The sequence below is a fragment of the Cervus elaphus genome, chromosome 18 (assembly GCF_910594005.1).
Source record: "Cervus elaphus chromosome 18, mCerEla1.1, whole genome shotgun sequence".
In the NCBI taxonomy this organism is placed as follows: domain Eukaryota; kingdom Metazoa; phylum Chordata; class Mammalia; order Artiodactyla; family Cervidae; genus Cervus; species Cervus elaphus.
The window spans coordinates 15,339,011-15,361,398 of record NC_057832.1 but is presented as its reverse complement, the minus strand read 5'-3'; the positions used below and the strand labels follow the sequence as shown (position 1 = coordinate 15,361,398).

General features: G+C 46.2%; 1 protein-coding gene across 4 annotated transcripts in view; it reads right to left on the bottom strand.

Annotated features, from left to right (window-relative positions):
* Positions 1-22,388, bottom strand: part of COBL (cordon-bleu WH2 repeat protein) — a 304,756-nt gene that overhangs the window by 178,771 nt on the left and 103,597 nt on the right. For 3 of the 4 annotated variants that reach the window (XM_043872647.1, XM_043872649.1, XM_043872646.1), the window contains exons 3-5: positions 8,788-8,998; positions 6,253-6,481; positions 4,665-4,709 (exon numbers count right to left, since the gene is read on the bottom strand). In XM_043872647.1, the coding sequence (XP_043728582.1) occupies positions 4,665-4,709; positions 6,253-6,481; positions 8,788-8,998 (485 nt within the window). The remainder of the gene's footprint in view (positions 1-4,664; positions 4,710-6,252; positions 6,482-8,787; positions 8,999-22,388) is intronic. The other variant, XM_043872648.1, reaches the window with a different exon arrangement.

The following is a 22,388-nucleotide window of genomic DNA, read 5'->3' as shown; positions in this document are numbered from 1 at the left end:
TATACTCATCTGCAGTGAAGGGCGCTGCAGTGCGGGCCTGCTCTGGGCCCAGTTTACTCATCTGCAGTTGAGGGCCCTGTGGTGCGGGCGTGCTCTGGGCCCAGTATACTCATCTGCAGTTAAGGGCCCTGTGGTGTGGGCCTGCTCTGGGCCCAGTATAGTCATCTGCAGGTAAGGGCGCTGTGGTGTGGGCCTGCTCTGGGCCCAGTATCCTCATCTGCAGTGAAGGGCGCTGTGGTGTGGGCCTGCTCTGGGCCCAGTATACTCATCTGCAGTTAAGGGCCCTGTGGTGCGGGCGTGCTCTGGGCCCAGTATACTCATCTGCAGTTAAGGGCGCTGTTTGCGGCCTGCTCTGGGCCCAGTATACTCATCTGCAGTTAAGGGCCCTGTGGTGCGGGCCTGCTCTGGGCCCAGTATACTCATCTGCAGTTAAGGGCGCTGTTTGCGGGCCTGCTCTGGGCCCAGTATACTCATCTGCAGTTAAGGGCGCTGTTTGCGGCCTGCTCTGGGCCCAGTATACTCATCTGCAGTTAAGGGCGCTGTTTGCGGGCGTGCTCTGGGCCCAGTATACTCATCTGCAGTTAAGGGTGCTGTTTGTGGGCCTGCTCTGGGCCCAGTATACTCATCTGCAGTTAAGGGCGCTGTTTGCGGGCCTGCTCTGGCCCCAGTATACTCATCTGCAGTTAAGGGCGCTGTTTGCGGGCCTGCTCTGGGCCCAGTATACTCATCTGCAGTTAAGGGCGCTGTTTGCGGACCTGCTCTGGGCCCAGTATACTCATCTGCAGTTAAGGGCGCTGTTTGTGGGCCTGCTCTGGGCCCAGTATACTCATCTGCAGTTAAGGGCGCTGTTTGCGGCCTGCTCTGGGCCCAGTATACTCATCTGCTGTTTAGGGCGCTGTTTGCGGGCCTGCTCTGGGCCCAGTATACTCATCTGCAGACTGAGCCTGGCACACTCAGTCCACCACGACCTCTATGACCATTATCCACTGATCTGCTGACACTCTGAAGGCCACTCCAGCCCTTGTCATCAACTCCTCTGTTCTTTTCTTCCAAGACACAGACACGGCCAGAGGAGAAGACATGAGGTGATGCAGGAGAACCGAGAAATGAATTACTCCATACCAGCGCCAAGCACTGAGGGATAGGCTGTCAGTCCACTGGCAGCATGAGGACTGGATTTCACAAACTCTGCCACCGAGATACCAACCCGAGCCAGGTAAACATCAGTGAACTGCTCATGTGCTAACCTAGAATTCCATATTCCAACTAGAGAAGGCCGACATTGAAGTCAGTGCCCCTGTAACATGCATTTACACAATACCGTCTTCACAAAAAAGCAAAAACCAGGCCCCTGGATCCCTGCATTCTGTTAGTGGCAAAGGCTCCCATCTTATTCACAAGGGTCAGGCCTCTCAGCTGCATGCAGGCGGCTCCAGCCCGGCCCATCAGCAGCCTCACACCACACGACAACCAAACCAGCAAGGATACCGGCTTCAGCAGTGAGGCATGCATTTCCCCAATACCCATGTGCACATGGGGTTCACGGTTAATTGCATCAAACCCTTTGTTAGGCACAGAGCCTATACTAAAATATTCTGTAGTACAGAGTAAAACTGTATGTGAACAACAGTATGCACCAACATGTGTGTGTGTGTTTTTAAATTTGTTTATTTTTAATTGAAAGATAATTGCTCTACAGAATTGACAGAAACCACTTGGTTTCTATCAAAGACCAACACGAATCAGTATAGGTTTACCCATGTCCCCGCCCACGTGAACTTGCCTGTTACCTCCCTCCCAAGCCCACCCATCTAGGTTGTTTCTAGAACTGACTGCCCTGTGACTGGATGTGCAAAGTACAGGATATGACAGTGCCTGAGAGTTGAGCGAGCAAGAACACATCACAGGCACACAGGCTGTTATGCCAACCTCACCACCATAGACCGGGTCAAAACGGAGCCTCTCATTTCTCTCCCTGGATGGGGCAGCGGCGGGTCACCAGCCCCAGGACGGAGGCTCTGGCCACCCCGGCACAGCGCCGCCCCTCGGGGCCCCAGAGACTGCAGCCCCCAGCTGTCTGGCTCTGAGCTGAGCCGCAGGCAGACTGTCTAATCTCGGTGCCTCTGGACTGATGGAGCCTCCGGTGAGGTGTGCGACGGGCAGGCACTGGGGGAAGGGTGATATGGAGAACAGAGTGGGAGCATTTGGCTCTCCTGACAGTGTTCCCATCAGCTAAAGCTCCACGCGGTGCCCCGCCAGGCCTGGGGAAAATCCTCATCATCTATGAGCCTGAATCCATCGCTCTAAGTGTATAACAATTTGAGTGTGGAATTTATTTTATTTTGATGTATTCTCATTTACTAAGACTTAAATATGAATGCAAGTGTGGGGAGGACATACTTCATCCTTAAAGCACATACTGTTTGGAAACATCACAATGATTTAGAAGGTGATACAGGTGAGCTGAGGGATGCAGAGGGATGGAGCATGCAGCAGGGACCCCTGAGGACTGGCTCATCTAAAACATCCACTCTTCCGGATGTGGAAACAGAACAGCCATCAGCAAGGGGAACCAGGAATGCACTGCATGAAAACAACACGTTTGTAAGGGCCCATCCTCATCACAGGACCACCAGGTGTGGGGCCAAAAAAGAACAGTTGTAATAGCTCTAATCCAGCTTTTCCACGCTTGCAGCTAGATGGTATACCAACATCAATCACTCAGAACTGACAAAGCCTTCATATACAGGCACTTTCTGTTCAAAACAACTATCTATTCATGGTGCTGCTTTTTCTGATTGGACTACAGTTGATTTACAATACTGTGTTAGTTTCATGTGTAAAGCAAAGTGATTCAGTTATACATATACATATGTATCTGCAGAGAGATACATGTATACATACACACTCTTTTCAGATTGTTTTCCATTATAGGTTATTATAAATATTGAGTATACTTCCCTGTGCTATCCAGTATATCCTTCTTGCTGTTTTTTTTTTTCCTTGTTGCTATTTTATATACAGTACTGTGTATATGTTAACCCTAAACTCCTAATTTATCCCTCCCCCACTTTCCTCTTTGGTAACTGTAAGTTTATTCTCTATGTTTCTGAAGCTATTTATGCTTTGTAAATAAGTTCATTTCTATCATTATTTTTAGGTTTCACACATAAGCGACATCATATGATACTTGTCTTTGTCTGCCTTACTTCACTTAGTAAGGTAATCTCCAAGTTCATCCACGTTGCTGCAAATGGCATTTCATTCTTGTTATGGCTGAGTAATATTCCATTGTTACCATATCTTCTTTATCCATTCAAAGGTTAATGAACCTTTGGGTTGTTTCCATGTCTTGGCTAAAATAAATACTGCTCCTATGAACATTGGGATGCAATCATCTTTTTGAATTAAGAGTTTTTGTCTTTTCCAGGTATAGGTCCAGGAGTGGGACTGTAGGATCATATGGCAATGTTTTTAGTTCTTCAAGGAATCTATACACTGTTCCCCATAGTGGTTGCACCAATTTATTGGGTTGGCCAAAGAGTTCATTTCAATTTTTCCATAAGATGTTACAGAAAAAAAAACCTGAACGACTTTTTGGCCAATCCAATACCTTCCTGCCAACAGTGCTGGTGGGTTCCTTTCTCTCCACATCTTCTCCAGCATTTATTATTTGTAGACTTTTAAACTATGGCCATTCTGATCAGTTTTGATTTGCATTTCTCTAACAATTCCTGATGTGGAACATCTCGTCACGTGCCTCTTGGCCATCCATGTCTTCTCTGGAGAGATGTCTATGGTGTTTCTTAAAAGATATTCCCTCTATTTGTGGCATTAATCGGCAGCGTATGATGGAGGAGGTAACATGAGGAATATGAGGGGTTGCTGAGGCCACAGCGTTCTCACTCATGACACCCGGACTGTGGCTCCAGACCAAAGCCAAGGGATTTTTTGCATTATCTTTTTCCAGAAGTGAAGTCTATTGTTAAACACTTTAACAAACGTGGACAGAAATTTCTGTAAAATATGAACACTGGTAATTTTAATGATCCTCTTAGAGTATGTGTGTGTATAGTCCAAAAGGTTTATATAAATCTCAATATGTGTGTGTGCCTACATGTCTATGTAAATATGTTCATGCATATGTATATATGTATTATTAAATATAATACATATCTATTTATAATAAATATAATACATAAAGTATATACAATTTATAAGAAATGAATGCAAAATCTGGACTAATCACTTCCATATTTGTCTATGACAGAAAAGGTCAGATTTCACAATCCACACTGCCCCAATTTCTGCAGCGGGCAGGACAGACCCTGAGGGCAGGTAAGGACAGGTAAGAAGGGTACAGTGCCTCTTGTGCATGGACCACGTCTGCTCTGCACTCAAATTCTGTGTTCATAAAGGGCCCATTTTCTCCAATGACATCCTTCTTCTCTCACCAATCAGAACCACACAGCAAATCCTCACGCAGGGAACATTGTTCTCTTAGCCAACCAGGGAGTCAAGAAACGAAGTCACAGCCTCAGTTCAGCCTGGCCAGACGCCCCAGCATGTCACCCTGCCTCCCCTTAAGTCACTCCATGCATCATTGTCCCAGCCCAGAGCCATGCAAAGAGCAGTCTGGCAGGGCAGCGCTGGGCTGACGGTACCTCGACAGCTCAGGGAAGGCTCCGACTTCGTTTTGGTCAGAAGAACTGGAAAAGGCAGGCAACAGAGAGTGAAGACAGGCTTCTTGACCCCAGCAGCACCTGACAAGGCCTGCAGCTATCCGTGCCCCAAGGGAAAAGGCCAAGTGCAAAGCAGGCCTACATCACTGACCTCGATCCCCCAGAATCCTGCCACCGCCTGGCTGCTAAACACCATCCTGGAAGCAGGTGGCAGCAAAGCCTCTGTCTTCCCCAGCTGCCACCACCAGGATTTGCAGGGCAGAGCAGGCCTTGCCTGGGACACATCTCCGGCCCACGGCTGTCACCCTTCCCCAAGCAGCTGCTGGCTGGGAGGTGGCAAAACCCCAAAGGAGCAAAGGAAAGGGCTCCTCATGGAGAGGAATGTTCTCTTCTCTACTCAGATGTCTGACTGCCAGGAGGGCGGGAGGGAAGCATATGGCGGGGATGCTAATCAAATATTTCATGGCCCACAGGGCACACTATGGTCCAGACAAAAGGGATGTTGGCCCCAGGAGCAGCATACCGCACCCCCAAGCCAGGAGATGCTCCTTTATTTTCTGGGAAGGCTGCCAGGGTCATTGGGCAAGGGTCCCTGGGAGGGTGCCCAAGGCAGAGAAGAGGGTGATTTGGGGCTGGGGTAGCTATTTCTCCTGGTGCAGCAGTGTGTCCTGTCCTGCGTGGGTATCAGAAAAGGGAGCTTGAGACTTGGGGGAGTTTCCCCTCTTCCTGCCTCACCCACGTTCCCGGAAGACCACAGTCTCGCTGGGCCCACTCCTTAATGCAGAGATTGGTTTTAAATGCTTTTCCCAGGTATTAGGTTCTACATCTCCCAAGATGGGCTTCCCTGGTGGCTCAGATGGTAAAGTGTCAGCCTGCAATGTAGGAGATCTGGGTTCGATCCCTGGGTTGGGAGGATCCGCTAGAGAAGGGAATGGCTACCCACTCCAGTATTCTTGCTTGGAGAATTCCATGGACAGAGGAGCCTGAAGGGCTACAGTCCATGGGGAGGCAAAAAGTCGGACATGACTGAAGTGACTGAGCCAGCGAGAGAGAAGGAATTTTGCAACTGGTCTCAATCATGAGCAATGCGTGAGACTTGGGAGTATTTAATGGCAACTGAGAAGGAAATCCAGGAGAACAAGGTTCACATGTGGTTTCTGAGAAGTTCTTTCAGAACAAAAGCCCTAGTATTCTCATCTTTCCCCTTTCTACATATTTCATGGAAGCTCACAGGAGACAAGGGGTAATAGGTATGCTCACTACTGGGGAGAATGGAGAAGGAAATGGCAATGCACTCCAGTATTCTTGCCTGGAGAATCCCATGGACAGAGGAGCCTGCTGAGTCATAGTCCATAGGGTCTCAAAGAGTCAGATATGACTGAAGCGGCTGAGCATGCACTACTGGGGGTAACAGGTATAACTACAATCTGTGTATTTTACTTCCCACCCACTCCCGCTCTGGTTTGGACCAAATTGGAGATGCCTGCAAGCGTGCGTCCGCATCGCTCTGCGTGAGGGCACGCGGGCAGAGCGTCAGTGGTACCGCATCGAAGACCCAAGGAGGCCTCACCTCGCTTGTTGTCCCAGGCGTACAGCTCCTGTATCCCCAGCTCGCTCAGGCACTTGGAGAGCTCCAGTTCCTCACCGGCCACGCTGTCCCTGAGGAGCACCACGTGCTCTGGGCTGACCTCACACTTGGCGCAGATGACCGGGAGGAGGCTCTGCAGGGGCACGTCGGGGCTCACGCGCACCACCGCCTTCTGCGTGCGCAGGTAATTCACCACTAGACGCACCGTTTTCTGGAAAACACAGCAGGCAGAATTCCATGAGCACATCTTCCCACAGCTCTGCTTACACTACAGTGGAGCGGGGCAACATTTCCTTTGGGTCAAGGTCTTCCAAAAGGCACTGGGTTGTGGGGGAAAACAGCAGATTGAATAGGGAATGGTAAATGTCTAGAACAATAAATTGACTTTCCCGTCTCTTTTGCTAATGAACAAACTGTGAATGAAAGGGGGAAACGGGCAGCAGAGAGGATCCCAGTTTGGAATCTAACACACATATTGTCTTTCAAGGATTCTAAGCAGACCCGGGCACAAGGCACTAATATATTTTCTAAAGGGAAATGGTTTGGACCTATGGTGAACAATCCAAGATAAGGAAGAAAACATCACAAAACATCACATTTTTGTTAAATAAGCTAAAATGCCCAGATAAATATATTCCTATCTAGTATCATGTTGACATATATATACACTACACACATATATTTAAGCTAGAAAAATATATAGGCTCAGATGGTAAAGAATCTGCCTACAATGCAGGAGACCTGGGTTTGACTCCTGGGTTGGGAAGATCCTCTGGAGAAAGGAATACCTACTCACTCCAGTATTCTTGCCTGGAGAATTCCATGGATAGAGAAGCCTGGAATGATATAGTCTATGGGGTTGCAATATCAAATTTTCATTTAAGAAGCTAAAATACCCACATAAATATATTCATATATATTATAATGTTAATATATAAATCAATTTTCATAAACATGCACTGCACACACATATTTAAGCTAGAAAAATAGATATATAAATATAATAGGCATATAACAATATTGATAGATATTATAATCAGAAAGAGAAAAGTCAGTCTGACTAAAGCTGATCCTAAGTGTCTGCAGATCGAGTGGCCCATCAACAGCTATAGCAGGCTGCGGTTCACGCAGAGTCAGCTTCTGTTTGGTCTTTACTGGTCACCACATGGTTCTAAAGTCCTGAGGAGTACCAACTGAATGACACAGGTCTCACACTCCCTTCCAATCCGAGGCCGAGGTTTCATGACTTTTAGAAGGAAAGATGGAACCATGAATCTTTTCCATGCTTCTCAAATTGAACTCCTATATAACCCCGGGCTCACCTGCACCTGGAATTTGCAGCTAGGATTCAGGAAGGTAAGAAAAGCCACAGAATATAAAAGGAATTTCCTCGAATATTGATTTTAACTGAAGAATTAGGGGAAACTCAGAATATGCATGTGTGTGTGTGTGTGTGTGTGTGTGTGTGCATGATCAGTTGTGTCCGACTCTGCAGCCCCGTGGACTATAGCCTGCCTGGCTCCTCTGTCAATGGAATTTTCCAGGCAAGAATACTAGAGTGGATTGCCATTTCCTTCTCTGGGGGATCTTCCTGACCCAAGGACTGAGTCTGAGTTTCCTGTGTCTCCTGCGTTGGCAGGCAGATTCTTTGCCACTGAGCCACCTAGAGATGGCACCAATTAAAAGTTATTAATTATCTAAACCTAGAAGACATGACCTATTGGCCAAAGTACCATGTTTAAAAATAAGGAAATTTGGGAGATAGTTCAATAATCTAAAAGAATGAAATAGCATTATTTTTCATTGGAGATAAAGGATAAAAGCCTTATTAAAAATTACAGTAAGCAGATGAAGTTATCTTTAATCAATATGCAAAAGCCTGAAACCTATGTATAAAATATTCTCCAAGTACAAGGAATAAGTATTTCTAACATCAGATTTTCAAAAGGGAATCCCCTTCTATTTCCTTTCTCAGAGAAGGTCTTAGAATCTTCTACATATTCCAATCTCTGCTATGGAGAGGAAGGCCTCCAGAACTCTACTGGAACCTTTAGGACTAGTCCAGTAGGTAGACATTGGCTATTTGTGCTATTTCAATTAACTTTAAGGAATGCAAAGCTCAGTTTTTTGATCACCCTAGCTACATTTCACATGCTCAGTGGCTATATGTAATTAGGGGCTGTCAGCTTGCAGGGAGCAGAATTATAGACCATTTCCATCTTTGCAGAAAGCTTTGATGGATGGCTCTGCTCTAGAGTGGGTCTTTTTTTTTTTTTTTTTTGACATCTAAAGGAGCAGTGTTACACAATGCGCATTATTCGAAGCTGTGAACTTAGGTCTCCTAAAACTCCGTTTAGGGCCTAACTTTGCCTACCATGAAAGTGGAAACCTCAGCCATGGCATGTGTAACTAAGACAGGAGGGACTCCAGTGGCCGCCTCCTCTCCACCTGCAGTACCCCGGGTCCCAGGGAACTGCCCACATCCTCATGTGACACAGGGGCTCCCATGCTACTGACCTCAGGCACCTTAGGGGGAACAGGCTTAACCTTCGCTTCAGGAACTTTTTCTTTCAGAAATACGGTGTGCACATTCAAGGTCCCAACTAAAGTATTTGGCTTAAAATTCAAAGGCTGTTGGGTTTCTGAAGACCGGATCTCCAGGGCATGGTTGGAAGGATTCAGGTGGTTCTGAAGGCAAAGTTCAACCAGTAGGTCCATCATTGCGTGGCTGGAAGAGAGAAACAGACCATGGTCATGGGGAATGTCTGTACTCTCCCTTCTGCTGGTTGAGAGAGGTCAGGACTAATGCACTGGTGGGTAGAGGAGCAAATTGGTCATTCTTATGAAGAAAGAAAACAGCTGCTGGTTAATTCCTCATTCATGACTGTACAGAGATATCTTAATACAGTCAACACTAAGAAATCACAGTACTGAAAGCACCATCAAAATCAGAATAGCTGGAAAAATAGTTGCATTTCTAGTTAAGCCCATGAGTATGTTGACCACAATCCTGTAAGATCAGCACAGATGATTTTAACTTCTGGACACAAGGTACAAAATTTTCATTCTTTGCAAATATAGTGTATCTTAAACAGCAAAGTTTTAAGTTGAAGAAGACAATGGCTTTCTTTATAGCTAGAAAGTATGCTTTTTAAAGACAAAGAAAATGAAAATTACCTTATTGAAATGTCAAAAACTTTTACAATGTCCCCTACCACAGATCATTATTTACTAAGGGAGCTAAAAAAGAGTGGATTGTCCCAAAGAATGTGAAATTTCATTTCCATCATTCATATTAAGCTGGAAGAATGCTTTTATATTTCAAGCTGACCTCTTTTTTTCCTACACATTTCCTGAGCAGTGGGACATAAACCCCTCACAAAAGTGTAGGTCTTGTCTTCTGATCTATTTCTTAACCAGGAATTGGCATAGCAATTATTTCAGGTCGTAGTGGAGCTTTCCAGATATCTGGCACGCAGGAGTGTTCAGACCTGGGACTCATGGTACACCACAGTGCCATCAGCCAGCCACAATCTGGTCATCACTAACCTCGAGGGCTATGGAACTGAACATTGACACCACAGGCAAAGCTTCAAAGTGCCCTATGTCCCGTTCACTTACTAAAAATATCAATAATGCTCTTGTTGACACAAAACGTTTAACAGCCATCTCCATGACAATACTTACCCCACCTACTGTCCAGGAGGTGGTTAGGTAACAGCCTATGCTCTAACCAGGAGACCCTGGAGTCACACTTAGGAGACTCAGCACCCCACTGGTTCCCAGGACTCTGAAAGGGCACTTGGTGGGGCCAGGGCAGCACTAACCCTCACAAGGGCCATGAAGATGGGCATGCTGGCTAACGATGCTGTCAGCTTGGATTCCCTCAGCCTCAGAAAAAAAATCATCATGTTCTCATAAGCTTAATACATCAAAACAGAGAGTGACATCACCAAAGACTTCAAGACACGAAAGTCCATGAAAAAGAGACTTCCATGGAAAAGTCAGCATGGAAAAGAGACTTGTAAGGATGCTATAAAAACGATCTACCATGTTCCATGTGTCCACCATAGCCCGGAGCCATTCTGTGCAGATGACACTGTTCCCTCTCATTCTCATCATCCTGAGGGCTGGGGGACCACCCTCCCCTGGTTTTCATGAGGGAAGTGGAGGTGGGGTTGGCACCCTGGCCCCATAAGATGCTAACTGTCACTTCACCTCTCTCAACCACACTCACAGTCGGCTGTGACGCTGTGCTGAGTTACTCAGTCGAGCCTGACTCTGCAGCCCATGGCCTGTAGCTTGCCAGGCTTCTCTGTCCATGGAATTCTTCAGGCAAGAATACTGGATTAGGTAGCCATTCCCTTCTTCAGGGCATCTTCCTGACCCAGGTCTCCTGCATTGCAAGCTGATTATTTACCATCTGAGTCACCAGGAAAGCCCTCACCCATAGTCTACTGCCACCAAATAAACCAATATGGGTAAATTTTCAAAGAAAAGTTGAATTAATCTTGGACGATAAGCCACAAAGAACACCAAAGCAACTAAGGTAACCTTCTGTTATTCAAATCCACTAATTGGTAACATGTTTGAAACAACGAATTTGACCTGAAAGGAGGCAGACCCACTCTGGGGCTTCTCCATCACAGAGAATGAACTCTTGTAGTAACAACAGAATCTAGGACTTCTCCTTGCATGCGCTAGCAGGAGAGTGCTGCAGCATTCGGTTGTCTGGATAAAGAACTGGGTGCGCCCATCCCCGCCGGTGGGCTGGCTCCTCCACAATCAGGGGGTCAGCACCCACCCAGCTGCTCTTGCTTTTCTGTCATCCTTGGTGACAAAGCTGCAGGGATGTTGCCAACACTCGAGGGTGGAAGCAATTCTCGACAAAACACCTGTGGGGGAGGGGAGGGAAGGGATTCCCAAGCAGAAATATGTGCTGGAGACCTGTTTCCTCAAATTTATCATTAAATTCAGTTAAGGGGGAAGCAAAAAAAAAAAAACAAAAAAACAAGGAAGACCACAATCATAAAATTCAGCAACACCACACCCTGTTCAAGGCATGTGCTGAAATTGTCTCAAGAGCACAGAGCCCATTACCAACTCAACTTGATCAGCCAAGGGGTCACAGCATTGCTTTCGAGGGCTGGGACCCAGGCCAGGACTGAGGGTTTCTGCAGGAAACTGAGGAGGTTTGGGGCATGAGAGGAGCTCAGACTTGGGAGAGCCCTCTGTCCTGCAGGCCTTTTTCTGTGACTCTCGGACAGACATTGCAGCCTAATGCAGACTGATATGGGTTGCATTTAAGGAGCTGGATGCATAGTATAGGGGTGAACACGAGGACACGGGTCCAAAAGCATCAGTTCTTCTCACGTTTCCTGGAGGGCCTCCCACTCAGGTGATTCCTCCCCAGGCTCATGTAAAGTGTGATCTGAGTTAACACTTTCTACCCCACTCTTTTCTGGACAGTGTCCTCAGAAAATGGGGTGCACCTTGTGCACTTTGAAAGTGGCTGTCGACGGGCATTTAAGGTCCCCAAACTCCAAACAGCTAGTCAGGCCTTTCAGGGGCTCTGGTGCTCCTGGAGAAAGACCCAGAAGGAAGAGGGTACCGCAGCACCGCAGCCACGCCCGGCCGTGGTCATGGAGGAACCAAGTTGCCTGGTCCTTGCAGATCTGCATGTACCAGACCTCAACGTGCAGAGGACGAGAGCTTCTAGCCAGGCCCCGTGTGTGCCCTTCACTGGGCCTTGGAGAGGACTTCCCGGAGACTGGAGGAGGCGGCCTGGTTCCTCCCGCACGCTCATCGCCTCCTGAGCCGGCCTCCCCTCCACACCTCCCACCTGAGGACTGGCACCAACTCTGATCTGCTGCCCTTTGACGAGGGGTCGGGCATGTCTGCCCCCAGCCCTGTGCAGAGTGGTTTAGTGGAAGGACTCGAGACAATTATTCTCACCACCGCTCAGAGCTGTCTCTGCCCCAGGCCAAGATACACTCTTTTAAAGTAGCGTGCTTGAGGGACTGCTCACTAAAGTTTCTGCAGTCTTACAGACAAAAAAACTAGTTCTCAGAGGGCCAAAAGTTGATCCCAGAGGGTCAAGTCAAGAGTCAGGTGAATTAAGAAAACTGAATAGACAATTATCGCTAAGGACCCCAAGCACACCCCTGGGTTTCATGGTCACGTGGTATAAATGAGCCTATAAATAAAATTATGTCCCCCCATATTCACATTGATTCCCCAAATCCCAGTATGACTGTATCTGGACATGGGACCTCTAAGGATGCAATCAGGGTTAAATGAGGTCATAAGAGCGGGTGCTAATGTGACAGGATTCGTGTCATTAGAAGACGGGACATTGAGAGTTTGCTATCCCTGCAAACCCACGAGGGGGCTGTGTGAGCAGAGAGAATGGAGGCCGCCTGTGACCAGGAAGAGGATGACATCATCCACTAGGGATGACATCACCCGCGGTCACCACCACCTTGACCCTGGGCTTTCAGCCTGCAGGTTGTGTAGAATCAATGTCTGTGGCTCAGGCTGCCCTGTCTGTGATGTTGTGCAAGGCAGCCTGAGCCAAGACAAAGACAGATACCGTGATCAGGGGCTCTGCTCCCCTCTCTGTCATCCTAAGTCCCAAGTTCAAGGGAAGACTAGTTCAGTTCAGTTCAGTCACCCAGTCGTGTCCAACTCTTTGCGACCCCATGCATCACAGCATGCCAGGCCTCCCTGTCCATCACCAACTCCCAGAGTCCACACTAACCCATGTCCATCGAGTCGGTGATGCCATCCAGCCATCTCATCCTCTGTCGTCCCCTTCTCCTCCTGCCCTCAATCTTTCCCAGCTTCAGGATCTTTTCCAATGAGTCAGCTCTTCACATCAGGTGGAAGACTAAAAGGCAGTCAAAAAGAGGACCAGTAATCCCAAAGCACATTGCTGGGGGTGGGTAATGGGGCAGATCTTTGGTGTTTCTCTCCATCGCTCCTCAAATATCCTTTTCCTCCCAACTTTTAAACCTCTGTTTCCCAAATGAATTGTAAGTGCTCTCAACTTAGGGATGAAATTTATTTTTCAGCACTTGTTGTCTCTATTTTTAAATTTAGAAAGTGAATAAAATTTTTCTAATTCTTTTCTTAAAAAAACATTACTTTAAAATACATCAGTTCAGTTCAGTTCAGTCGCTCAGTCATGTCGAACTGTTTGTGACCCCATGAACCGCAGCATGCCAGGCCTCCCTGGCCATCACCGACTCCCGGAGTCCACCCAAACTCATGTCCATCGAGTCGGTGATGCAATCCAACCAACTCATCTTCTGTCATCCCCTTCTCCTTCTGCCTTCAATCTTTCCTAGCATCAGGGTCTTTTCCAATGAGTCAGTTATTCACATCAGGTGGCCAAAGGATTGGAGTTTCAGCTTCAGCATCAGTCCTTCCAATGAACACCCAGGACTGATCTCCTTTAGGATGGACTGGTTGGATCTCCTTGCAGTCCAAGGGACTCTCAAGAGTCTTCTCCAACACCACAGTTCAAAAGCATCAATTCCTCAGTGCTCAGCTTTCTTTATAATCCAACTCTCACATCCATACATGACTAGTGAAAAAACCATAGCCTTGACTAGATGGATCTTTGTTGACAAAAGTAATGTCTTTGCTTTTTAATGCTGTCTAGGTTGGTCATAACGTTCCTTCCAAGGAGTAAGCATCTTTAATTTCATGACTGCACCATCTGCAGTGATTTTGGAGCCCCCAAAAAGAAAGTCAGCCACTGTTTCCCCATCTGTTTCCCATGAAGTGATGGGACCAGATGGGACCAGATGGGACCAGATCTTAGTTTTCTGAATGTTGAGCTTTAAGCCAACTTTTTCACTCTCCTCTTTCACTTTCATCAAGAGGCTTTTTAGTTCCTCTTCACTTTCTGCCATAAGGGTGGTGTCATCTGCATATCTAAAGTTATTGATATTTCTCCTGGTAATCTTGATTCCAGTGTGTGATTCATCCAGCCCAGCAATTCTCATGATGTAATCTGCATAAAAGTTAAATAAGCAGGGTGACAATATACAGCCTTGACATACTCCTTTTCCTATTTGGAACCAGTATGTTGTTCCCTGTCCAGTTTTAACTGTTGCTTCCTGACCTGCATACAGGTTTCTCAAGAGGTAGGTCAGGTGGTCTGGTATTCCCATCTCTTTAAGAAATTTCCATAGTTTATTGTGATCCACACAGACAAAGGCTTTGGCATAGTCAATAAAGCAGAAATAGAGGTTTTTCTGGAACTCTCTTGCTTTTTCAGTGATCCAGCAGATGTTGGCAATTTGATCTCTGGTTCCTCTGCCTTTTCTAAAACCAGCTTGAACATCTGGAAGTTCACGGTTCACATATTGCTGAAGTCTGGCTTGGAGAGTTTTGAGCATTACTTTGCTAGTGTGTGAGATGAATGCAATTATGCAGTGGTTTGAGCATTCTTTGGCATTGCCTTTCTTTGGGATTGGAATGAAAACTGATCTTTTCCATTCCTATGGCCACTGCTGAGTTTTCCGAATTTGCGGGCATATTGAGTGCAGCACTTTCACAGGATCATCTTTCAGGATTTGAAATAGGTCAACTGGAATTCCATCACTTCCACTAGCTTTGTTCATAGTGATGCTTCCTAAGGCCCACTTGACTTCACATTCCAAGATGTTTGACTCTAGGTGAGTGATCACACCATCAGGATTATCTGGGACATGAAGATTTTTTTTTGTATAGTTCTGTGTATTCTTGCCACCTCTTCTTAATATCTTCTGCTTCTTTGAGGTCCATACCATTTCTGTCCTTTATTGAGTGCATCTTTGCATGAAATGTTCCCTTGGTATCTCTAATTTTCTTGAATAGATCTCTAGTCTTTCCCATTTTATTGTTTTCCTCTATTTCTTTGCATTGATTGCTGAGGAAGGCTTTGTTATCTCCCCTTGCTATTTTTTTGAACTCTGCATTCAAATGGGTATATCTTTCCTTTTCTCCTTTGCTTTTTGCTTCTCTTCTTTTCACAGCTATTTGTAAGGCCTCCTCGGACATCCATTTTGCTTTTTTGCACTTCTTTTCCATGGGGATGGTCTTGATCCCTGTCTCCTGTACAATGACATGAAGCTCTGTCCATAGTTCATCAGGCACTCTGTCTATCAGATCTAGTCCCTTAAATCTATTTCTTACTTCATAAGGGATTTGATTTAGGTCATACCTGAAAGGTCTAGTGGTTTTCCCCACTTTCTTCAATTACATAGAACTTCCCAAAAAATGATTTGCATGAGTCGGTGGTTTCAATAAGAAAAACCTGGTCTTGTTTCCTGTGCAGTTCTTTTTGAAATCCTGGTGGATGGTTGGACAGAGCAAGGAAGAGCCTTTGCCACATTACACCCTCAGGTGCAGAGCACGTGTGGGGCCCAGGGGAGTGGGGCATCTGTGGGACACATGGGAGTCAGGCTGCGTCCCATTCCGTCAGGCTGGCTGGAGGCGGGCTCTTCCTTCTCTGAAAAAGGGCACGTCCATCCAGTTCACAAAGCTGGCCTTGAACGGGCTGCTAGAGACCCCTGAACTGCTTACCGTAGCCATCCGACAGCTTCCTTCTGAGACCCTGGACGCACCTTGGGGACCCTGCACTTGCCCAGGTGCACTGGCACCTAGCAGAGTCATCGCGCTCATGGTAGCAGGGTTCTCAAAGTCTAACGTGTTCTGAAGCGCAAAGCCCAGACTGCTGGGTCTGGGGCCCTAGTGAAAACCACTGCACCATCAGTCCCCATGAAATGAGCACTTGGTACCGAGGCAAGGACTGCATAAATAGGTCCACAGCGTCAAGCGTACAAACCACACTAAGGTCGCTGCAGTGTTAATACAAAAACTTAATCTGTGTGCACTGCATGTCAAATCTCACACTGGCTGAATGGGTCTACTTTCTTCTGTGGGACTGAGGCCAGGAGGTAGCCGGAGGCCTGACTCAGGGAGGCTCTGGTGTAATAGAGTCAGAGAAGTCCAGTTCAGCAGCATCACCTGGCAACACAGAAACAGGAAACGACAAGTTGTGAGTGGGCCTGCCCAGAGAGGGTCTATGCATCAGAGGCGGGGCTCTGGGTTTGAGGCTGGGGTCACCAGGAAGAGTTCTGTTTTATGACCGCTTAAGTCCTGGGCCTATTAGGTGAGGCCTGAGAGAACAGTTCAGTTCAGTTCAGATGCTCAGTCATGTCGGCCTCTTTGTGATCCCATAGACTGCAGCATGCAAGGCTTCCTAGTCCAACACCAACTCCCAGAGCTTCTCAAGTTCATGTCCATCAAGTCAGGGATGCCATCCAACCATCTCATCCTCTGTCATCCCCTTCTCCTCTCATCTTCAATCTTTCCCAGCATCGGGGTCTTTTCAAAAGGGTCAGTTCTTCACATCAGGTGGGCAAAGTATTGGAGCTTCAGCTTTAGCATCAGTCCTCAGGACTGCTTCCATTTAGGATTGGCTGGTTGGACCTCCTTGCAGTCCAAGGGACTCTCAAGAGTCTTCTCCAACACCATAGTTCAAAAGCATCAATTCTTTGGTGCTCAGCTTTCTTTATGGTCCAACTCTCACATCCATTCATGACTACTGAAAAAACCATAGCTTTGACTAAACAGACCTTTGTTGGCAAAGTAATGTCTCTGCTTTTTAATATGCTACCTAGGTTTGTCATAGCTTTTCTTCCAAGGAGCAAGAGTCTTTTAATTTCATGGTTTCAGTCACCATCTGTAGTGATTTTGGAGCCCAAGAAAAGAAAGTCTCTCACTGTTTCCATTGTTTCCCCATCTATTTGCCATGAAGTGATGGGACCAGATGCCATGATCTTAGTTTTCTGAATGTTGAGCTTTAAGTCAGCTTTTTCACTCTCCTCTTTTACTTTCAAGAGGCTCTTTAGTTCCTCTTTGCTTTCTGCCACAAGGGTGGTGTCATCTGCATATCTGAGGTTATTGATATTTCTCCTGGTAATCTTGATTTCAGCTTGTGCTTCATCCAGCCTGGCATTTCCCATGATGTACTCTGCATATAAGTTAATTAAGCAGGGTGACAATATACAGGCTTAACGTACTCCCTTCCTAGTTTGGAACCAGTCCATTGTTCCATGTCCAGTTCTAACTGTTGCTTCTTGACAGGTTTCTCAGGAGGCAGTAGTAAGGTGGTCTGGTATTTCCATCTCTTTAAGAATTTTCCAGTGTGCTGTGATTCACACAAAGGCTTTAGCATAGTGAATAAAGCAGAAGTAGATGTTTTTCTGGGACTCTCTTGCTTTTTCTATGATCCAGCGGATGTTGGCAATTTCATCTCTGATTCCTCTGCCTTTTCTAAATCCCACTTGAATATCTGCAAGTTCTCAGTTCACATACTGTTAAAGCGTAGCTTGGAGAATTTTGAGGATTACTTTGCTAGTGTGTGAGTGGGGTAGTTTGAGCATTCTTTGGGATTGCCTTTCTTAGGGATTGGAATGAAAACTGCCTTTTCCAGCCCTGTGGCCACTGCTGAGTTACAAGACTGCAGAAAAATGACCAGGAGTGCTTGCACCTCAGGTACAAGTCAGAAGCCTGGCCGTCAGGATGACGGAGGCAAATCTGAGTGCTGGTCCCATCCTCACAAAACCTAAATGTCACCAGAAGCCAGGCAGCTGCCCCAGCCTACAGAGGGCCTGAGTATGTGACAAGAAGGAGTGGGGCTGCATGCCAACTGGTGGGGCCTACCTGCTCCAAAGGCATCCAATTTGTAGAACTGTTTAAAAGACACTGCTGGTTGGAACACCTTGACCTGCAGGGAGATTTCAGAAGCTGGGAGCCTGACAGTTATCCTGATGGACAGGATGCCATGAGATAGTACCTGGACAGGCGTGGATGGGTGATCTCAACAAGGGGTGCATTGTGGTTGGGTTCCGATCATGAAAACTTGTGTTTTTCTTAACTGCAACCTCGATATCATTAACCTCTATCTTGGCAGTCATGTGACTTAGGAATCTAGCGCTTCCTGTGTCCAGGTCACATGGGAGCAGGTTTTCTTCTGTCTCTCACTCAGTAGTCGAGTCAACCCGCCCACTGGGGGACCTGGGACACAGCCCAGGTATCTTTAAAGTTGCCCATTAGTATTTATTTTTAAAATGCATGTGATCTGGGAGAGAACGGATACATGTATATGTATGACTGAGTTCCTTTACTGTCCACCTGAAACTATCACAACATTGTTAATTGGCTATACTTCTTTAAAAAAAAAAATACATGTGAAATTTGCATGCTACCTCTAAGGCACAGCTACTGTTTCCTAAGTGTAAGTTAAAATTACGCTTTGATGCACCAGCTTTCTCCTGACCTGCCCAGCACTGGAGTGGACCGGTGTGCTCCCAGCGGCACGTGTAATCTTGTCAGCGGCACGTGGAACCACAGGATAGCCAGGCCAGCAGACTCCTGGAAGCTGGCCGGCCCTTGAGTCCAGGCCCACGCATCTACCCTTCTCAATCCAGGTTCCAGCAACACTAAACTTTCCCCTTCTTACACAAACTAGTCCTTTTGCAAATGCTATTTATTTCCTTCTGTTTGCTGGGATGTCCTCTTCTCAGTGTCCCATGAAAGCTAAGAGTTCAATAATCAATAAATGATCATTTTCATTTTTTCAGTCTGTTTGGATCCCAGTCTGTTCAGTCTCTCACAAAAGGAGCCTGTCTCTTAGGATGATTGGTTTAGCACCAAATTCAAAACAGTAATAGCATCTTCTATGAAAGATTAAATCATGGCTTCAGTACAGAATACCCTCACCTTTTCACAGGATAAGCAAGGAGTTGAGAATATATGATCAGCCCCTTAACCAGGCTATTTCCTTGTAGGAAAGATTCTCACAAAGAAACTTAGTAGTAATTGGAAACTCTTGATGACATTCTGCATCACCAGAATGACTGTGTTTGTTTTTTTTTTTTAAACTTCTCTTATATTTAGCTCAAACAAGCAATGACTTAATAAGGCAAAAACATTCGGGAGGCAGTCACTAGAAACGGTGAATTAGGACCATGATAATCAAATGTATTATATGTTCAAAAAGATTCATCTCCTGTTAACATCACATAAGGATTTATATCCCAGGAATTTTCTCCGGGAGGATTTTTAAGGCAATGAAAACACTCCGTATCATACTATAATGGTGGACACATGTCATGATACATTTGTCCAGACCCACAGGACATACAACAAGAAGCATGAACCCTAGTGTAAACGATGGACTTCAGGGGAAATGATGTGTGCGTGCTGGTTCATTAGTTAGAAGAGATGCACCACTCTGGTGAGAGTTGTGATAGTGGAGGAAGTCGGGTGTATACAGGGGCAGGGGGTGTGTGAGAAATATCACTGCCTTCCTCTCAATTTTGCTGTGAATTTAAAACTGCTCTGAAAAATAAAGTATTTTTTAAAAAGGGTATTCTTTAAGTAAAAATGTAAATCAAAGTAAACCAAACCTGACTGTTAGCCTGCTACATGGAAAATGTTCTTCTGGCAGAGTCCCCTGAGTCCCAGCTGCCCTTCCCAGCTTCATCCCTTCATGTCCTGGTGCTGAAGAGAGGCCAGCTCCCTGCCCTCCTCTGCAGGGGCATGGCCCGCACCTTGCCGGGCAGGTGAAGGAGGAAGACCAGGCTGGGCTCGCTGCCCCTCCCCTTCACCTGGGAGCAGGCGAGCTCTCTCCAGAAGAGGCACTGAGGATAACACTTATACCACGGGGGCCTTGTGCTGTTGACAAGGCCTGGGACCTGCAGATCCACACAGAGTTGTAAACTGGGCTGTTACAAAAAGGGTCTGACAGCCCACAGCAGCAGAATCGCAGCACTGAACACCGGGAGAGGTTTCCTGGACTCTGAGAAGAGAACGCTGCCTCCGCCTGTCCCAGGCCCTGGGGGCACGCGTGCCAACTGGACGTGAGTTAGCTGACCACGGCAGGATGACACAGCCCCGACACGTGAATGCTTCGCACCATTTATGAAGCTCCCTTTTGCCGAAGGGCATTGTCCTTTCAAAGACCTTCTCTCTACTTGTCTTCCAATTAGAGTGAGGGGACAGCATTCTCCTCGCAGGGACCCTGAGCAGTGCTGACAGCACCCTTCCTAAAAGGGCACCCACCAGAGCATCTTCCTTAAGAAAGTTCCAGAACACCTGTTCCCATGTCTCATCTAAGAACAGACTGGGAATTGTGTTTTTAAGTCCAAAGGAAACTTTAAAAAAAGAGAAAGAAAAATCACTGCCATATGAAGAATATGCCAGACTTCATGTACTAATGTGCTTTCCTTGTGAGAATCTTCCATGTTTGGAAATAGTGTGGTTAAGGTACTAACTATAAATTATAAATTTGCTTATCCTGCAAAAAGGTGGGCATGTTCTCTGATAAAATGGAAGAGAGAAATCACAACTGATAAACAACTAGGAGATCTGGTTTCAGCGCGGGTCAGGATGTGACTTTGGCCCGCTCTTACATTATTAAAGAGTAGGACACATAAAACCAATTCCTGCAGCAAGAAGCTGCCGCGTCAGCAAGTTACAAGCTGCTGAGGGAGCCCACAGGCTGCTGCAGGAAACCTTGGGAAGGGATAAGTATTTACTACTCAGAAAAGAGAAATCTATTTTAATACTTAATCTCTACGGCTGAACCCGCTCTCATAGCTGCATCGCAAAATGGCACCATGATAACTTCTACTTTGGAAGAAAATGAAAACTAAAGATAAAATTGGAAGAATATGTTCAGTTTGAAAACACTTTTCAAAATAGTGTTTTTAGTTTTCAAGCAGATATTCTATCTCTCCTTGTGCATTTATAAAACCAGACCTGTGTGTACTTTAAGACAGGATCTGTGAGTCCATTTTCTTTAAAAAAAATATGTAACTAGACTGATAGAAGTCATGGTTTCACATGTGTACCCTTATTCACAAACTCATTAAGTCGTACACAGTCAACGTGGCAACTTTTATAGGTTAATCATATTTCAATAAAGTGACTTGCTAAAATACAACTAGAAATTGAGCCCAAATATTAATATAAGAATGGTGAGTACCCCTAATACTTTCCTGATAAAACTCAGTTCAGTTCAGTCACTCAGTTGTGTCTGACTCTTTCTGACCCCATGAATCGCAGCACGCCAGGCCTCCCTGTCCATCACCAACTCCCGGAGCCTACTCAAACTCATGACCATTGAGTCGGTGATGCCATCCAGCCATCTCATCCTCTGTCATCCCCTTCTCTTCCCACCTTCAATCTTTCCCAGCATCAGGGTCTTTTCAAACTAATCAGTTCTTCGCATCAGGTGGCCAAAATATTGGAGCTTCAGCTTCAACATCAGTCCTTCCAATGGACACCCAGGACTGATCTCCTTTGGGATGGACTGGTTGGATCTCCTTGCAGTCCAAGGGACTCTCAAGAGTTTCACCCAACACCACAGCTCAAAAGCATCAATTCTTCGGCACTCAGCTTTCTTTATAGTCCAACTCTCATATCCATACATGACTACTGGAGAAACCACAGCCCCATAGCCTTGACTAGACGGACCTTTGTTGGCAAAGTAATGTCTCTGCTTTTAAATATCCTATCTAGGTTGGTCATAACTTTCCTTCCAAGGAGAAAGCGTCTTTTAATTTCATGGCTGCAGTCACAATCTGCAGTGATTTTGGAGCCCAAGAAAAGAAAGTCTGACACTGCTTCACCATCTATTTGCCATGAAGTGATGGGACCAGATGCCATGATCTTAGTTTTCTGAATGTTGAGCTTTAAGCCAGCTTTTTCACTCTCTTCTTTCACTTTCATCAAGAGGCTGTTTAGTTCTTTTTCGCTTTCTGCCATAAGGGTGGTATCATCTGCATACCTGAAGTTATTGATATTTCTCCCGGTAATCTTGATTCCAGCTTGTGCTTCCTCCAGCCCAGCGTTTCTCATGATGTACTCTGCATAGAAGTTAAATAAGCAGGGTGACAATATACAGCCTTGACGTACTCCTTTTCCTATTTGGAACCAGTCTGTTGTTTCATGTCCAGTTCTAACTGTTGCTTCTTGACCTGCATACAGATTTCTCAAGAGGCAGGTCAGGTCATCTCTTTAAGAATTTTCCACAGTTTGTGGTGATCCACACA